Here is a 4,761-nt window from a genome sequence, read left to right on the forward strand (position 1 = left end):
TTGAGATATCAATTGCAACACTCAAACTACTATAATGAAACTAAGTAACTAAGAATAGAGATAAGAATGGGGATGAGAAGCAGAACTCAGAGAAAGGAGATGAGAAGCAGAGTCTTGAGCCGAAGTTTCAACATAATTCGTATGCCTTTCGCTGCCCCACTTTGTGCTATTTATTAATCTCCCCATCTCACGTGCTCCATAGGGGTAAACTTGTCCAATAGGTTCATAACACTTCGTCTCTAGCCCTCAACACTAATCAAAATTAACCAATAATATTTCAAGAAAAAAATGTTCAACTTTGCCGTACTAACTTGGAGTTCCTTGTCATGTTTCAGATGGGCATCTAACAATCGTTTTACTGGCTGAATTCTTTGTGAACTTTATGAACTTCCAAGTCCTGTATGAATGATTTTGTGTTTTTGGTTTTCTGATTAACTTTTATCTTAGGTTTCTACATAAATGCATCCGTTTTTTATTGTCTTCTGTTTAACAGATTTCTGAGAGATTAGTTCTTGTTAATAGGAGACTAGAGGGAACACTTCTTGAAGGACCAAGAAATCTACGGCATTTGAACAAATTTAGGCGAGCCATTATAATGTTGTTTGGGGCTATAAATTGTATGGCTTAATTCATGGCTAGCGAATGATATTTATTTCCACTGGCCGGCTACAAATGAAATTTGCTCATTTCTGTTTTGGTCGATGCAATGACTGCAAAAGAAGGTACGCTGCTACTTGTCACTTGATTCTATGGATCGAGCTATGCAATGACTGCAAAAGAAAGGCAGGGGAGTGGGGAAACTTTGATGCCCTGTTAAGCAAAGATGAAAGTTCACAACAAGCATTGTTAACTGATATCGAGTGCCCACTTCAGGGTAAATTTTCTACTTATAATCTTGACTTATAATTTTAATTAAATTACTAAATTCATAAATGTATTATGTATATTTAAGCCACCTAGTGTAACGCCTTGGTGAAACTAATAGGCAAAATTGATTACACTTTAGGGAATTTCATGTTTTTTTTTTTTTTCTCAACTGTATCGGGCGTTATGGAATTCAGATTAGTCCAAAAGATTTTCACCTATAAAATGAAGAGTTAAAATTAAAGCACCAGAATATAAACAAAATGAAGGGTAAAATACCTAATGCTTAAAGAATCACAAAGCTCTCAAAATGCAAGACGATATAAACAGCAATTAAGATGAATAAGACATTTTGCGAGCACAGACAACCTTTAATAATAGAGCAGTAAAATATATATATATACATCTCTTAATTAACTTCAAAATAAATGTGAGATGCATGAAAATCTGATGTTGTAATATCTATACAGGTTTAATTTGCAATATATAGCTTATTTATCAACATCAGTATGAGAATGATGGATTGGTAATATGGATAACCCAGTGCTGACCATCGACTTGGACAGTGAGATTATGAACGCTGGCAAACAAATTAACAGCCCTTCTCACTCCTCTATTATCAGCTGCAGTGAAATAGTCATGTCCAAAAATGACACCACCGGCAGAACCGGGCTTCAACAGCTTAAAAGCCCGGTTTATATCAGACCAAGCCGAGTGAAAATCATGTCCAGCATCAACCTCAATCAACTCACCATAAACACCCCATTCACACAGCTTCTCCAGTGCTGACCCGGTTGAAAAAGGCATGTACACCACTGACTCCGTCGCGTTCGCGTTCACCACGTTTTGCATGAATTGATACATCAGCAAAACGTCGCCGTTCACCATCTTCATGTCTTTGAACTTTTGATGATCTGAAAAACCTGGCCAGCCACGAAAGTCGTCTATGCACACGACTTGAGTGTTGTTTAGACCCAGTCGACGGGTCAGCTCAACCATATGAAGGGCCGATGCACCCAAAAACGTGCCTACTTCAATTATGGTCTTCGGTCTCACCTTTCGTATGAGATTTTCGAAGACCGCGCCTTTTGACCCCCAACCTTTGACCCACTTTTTTCGGAGGAGATTGTCCACGTGTGGCGGCGGGAAATTCTGCCACGGCGATGTCCCCTTGAAGACACGCTCTAGAATTGTGAGGCGGATGTTTTGTGACGGAACCGCCTCACCACACACCGCCCCGAAATTGTTGTGATCGCCATCTGTTCCGCTGCTAATTGCTGTGTTTACATAGTTGATGATAGCGTTAACATGCGCGGGTGGTTTGTTATTAGTATAATTATTGCGTGTGGAGCTAGATATAAAACCCAGCGAGTAAGCCAAGAGGAGACAGATGAAGTAAACAACAGGTTTAGCGGCAGATGAAATTCTCTTTGAGTAGCGAAAGTGGTGCGGCAGAGGTGGCGATCGTGGTTCTTGTTTCATGTTTGGCGATTTCAAAATACAAGACTAGTTCTTCGGTGGGTTTAATTTTGGTTATAATAGAAAAGGGATTGCTAATTAATGGACAATGGTATTGTATATATGGAAATTAAAAGAGAGGGAAAAAAATTCCTTTTACAGCTTCAGCAATAATAATAACATTATGACGGCTTGGAATCCAGAGAAAGAAAGTTCTTAATAGTATTTCCAAGTGAATTATGGAATTATTATCATGAGAAATTGCTACCCTTTCTTCCTGTATTATTGCAACAATTAATATACTTAAAATGGTTGATAAATATTCATCTGAACGTCAGCTCGCTCCACAAGTCAACAATAAATTAAGATTAATGAAAGAGCATTATATTTCTTTTGTTTGCTTGCTTGTGTTATTCTTCCCCGCTTTTGTCATGGTTATATAATTATTATTATTATTATTATTATTATATATATATATATATATATATATATATATGTGTGTGTGTGTGTGTGTGTGTGATAATGGGGGTTTCTGTCTAAAGTTTTATAGAGTGAATATTTGAGTTTTGAACATCAATCGGAGTCGGGTTTATGCGAAGCATCTGGGGCCGCGTCGTAAAAATGGCTGGCAGTGCCATAGCATCCAAGGCCGCGTCCGAAACCCAGAAATCTGAGCCAATCTTCGACACTTCAATGTTGGGGATTTAGTGTTAAGAAGTGTCACACTAAGCACCCGAAATCCAACTAGGGGAAGCTGGGGCCGAACTAATATATATATATATAAGCACCCGGCATCCAATGAGGGGAAGCTGGTACACGTATGTATGTATGTCAACTATACCCGGTGTATTGGGTGATACCCTTTTTTGCTTGAGCCCGACCGGGTTGGGTCCGGTCCGGGGCAAGTCGGGGCCATCGAATCCGACCTGGATGCAAGGTAGAACGACGGTCACGTCTACAACCGAGGTCGAGTCATTTCGAGACCGTTGCAGAGCTCGATATGAGTCACCACCGGATGGAGAAACACACAAGGTCGGAAGCCGGACTCGTAACGGATAACCAAGCGTCGCCGGATATCTCGCCCAAACGTGATTTTCTCAACCACTTCAGGCCATTAAGGCGTAATTACAGGGATCCACGATGTAATTAATTTACCTACCTTATTTTTACCCTTAATCAGAATGTATAAAAGGGGAGAAGACCCCATAAAGAGGGGATCGGAAACCATTACACGACAGTACCATCTCTCTCAATTCTTGTACGCTATCAAGCACAATTGTTCTAAGCAATATTATATTCTGCGATTATTTACTTTAACAGCAAACATTGAGTCTTTATCTCTTGTTTTCCTCAATCCAAACCTTTTGTATCTTTTAGTTCACGGATCCTTAAAACCCCATATAAATTCAATTGTTATCCGGATTCCAGGGTAAACAGTTTGGCGCCCACCGTGGGGCTAAGGATATTAGTGAGCTCTTTGATACTCTTTCTTGACGCATCACAATACACCGGTTCTTTGCAAAAGAGTCCATCTTACATTCAAATTACCAACTCATAGAATGGCACAATCAATCAACAACGAACTTGAACAGCAGACAGGAAACAATGGAATGCCCGGGCTCGAAAACCCGATAGATGCCGGTTCCCGGATGGCGCTCAACACTGATCAGGCCTCCGGATCATCACATAGCGTCCGGGGAGAGGACGATTCGAGGGCCCAGGCAGTCGGCGAAGAGACTATCAACCTTAAAATGATTTTTGACATGCTGCAAGCCCAGCAATCGGCTATAGCTCAGCTCCAGAGCCGGGTCCAGGAGCCTGTCAGGTCCGAGGAGGCTCCCCGTGCAGCTGCAATCATCAATCCGACCCCAGTACAGCCGGAACGGGGTGGGCCGGATGCTGACTCTGCGGTTCTTAGGAAGCTAGAAGAACTGACCGAACGAATCGAAAAGGGGGAAGAAAAGATCGAGGCCAACAATAAAAAAGTAGAAACATACAACTCCAGGGTCGACCAAATACCAGGTGCACCTCCGGTCCTGAAGGGCCTTGACGCTAAAAAGTTTGTACAAAAACCGTTCCCATCCAGTGCCGCCCCAAAACCTATCCCTAAGAAATTTAGAATGCCCGATATCCCGAAGTATAATGGGACCTCGGACCCAAACGAACATGTGACAGCATACACATGCGCGATTAAGGGAAACGATCTCGAAGATGATGAAATCGAGTCAGTTTTGTTGAAAAAGTTCGGAGAAACCTTGTCCAAGGGGGCAATGACGTGGTATCATAACTTACCACCAAATTCCATCGATTCGTTCGCCATGTTAGCCGATGCCTTCGTGAAAGCTCACGCCGGGGCGATCAGGGTAGAAACAAGGAAATCCGACCTATTCAAGGTCCGACAGCGCATAAACGAAACACTCCGGGAATTTGTGTCTCGAT

At 41.7% G+C, this 4,761-nt stretch overlaps 1 protein-coding gene across 1 annotated transcript; it reads right to left on the bottom strand.

Annotated features, from left to right (window-relative positions):
- Window positions 1–1,187: 1,187 nt before the first annotated feature.
- LOC109207605 lies at window positions 1,188–2,618 on the bottom strand. The gene has a single exon (XM_019370547.1). It carries the CDS (start codon window positions 2,344–2,346, stop codon window positions 1,369–1,371), a length of 978 nt encoding a protein of 325 aa, XP_019226092.1. The 5' UTR covers window positions 2,347–2,618; the 3' UTR covers window positions 1,188–1,368.
- Window positions 2,619–4,761: the final 2,143 nt, after the last annotated feature.

The sequence above is a fragment of the Nicotiana attenuata genome, unplaced genomic scaffold (assembly GCF_001879085.1).
Source record: "Nicotiana attenuata strain UT unplaced genomic scaffold, NIATTr2, whole genome shotgun sequence".
NCBI lineage: Eukaryota > Viridiplantae > Streptophyta > Magnoliopsida > Solanales > Solanaceae > Nicotiana > Nicotiana attenuata.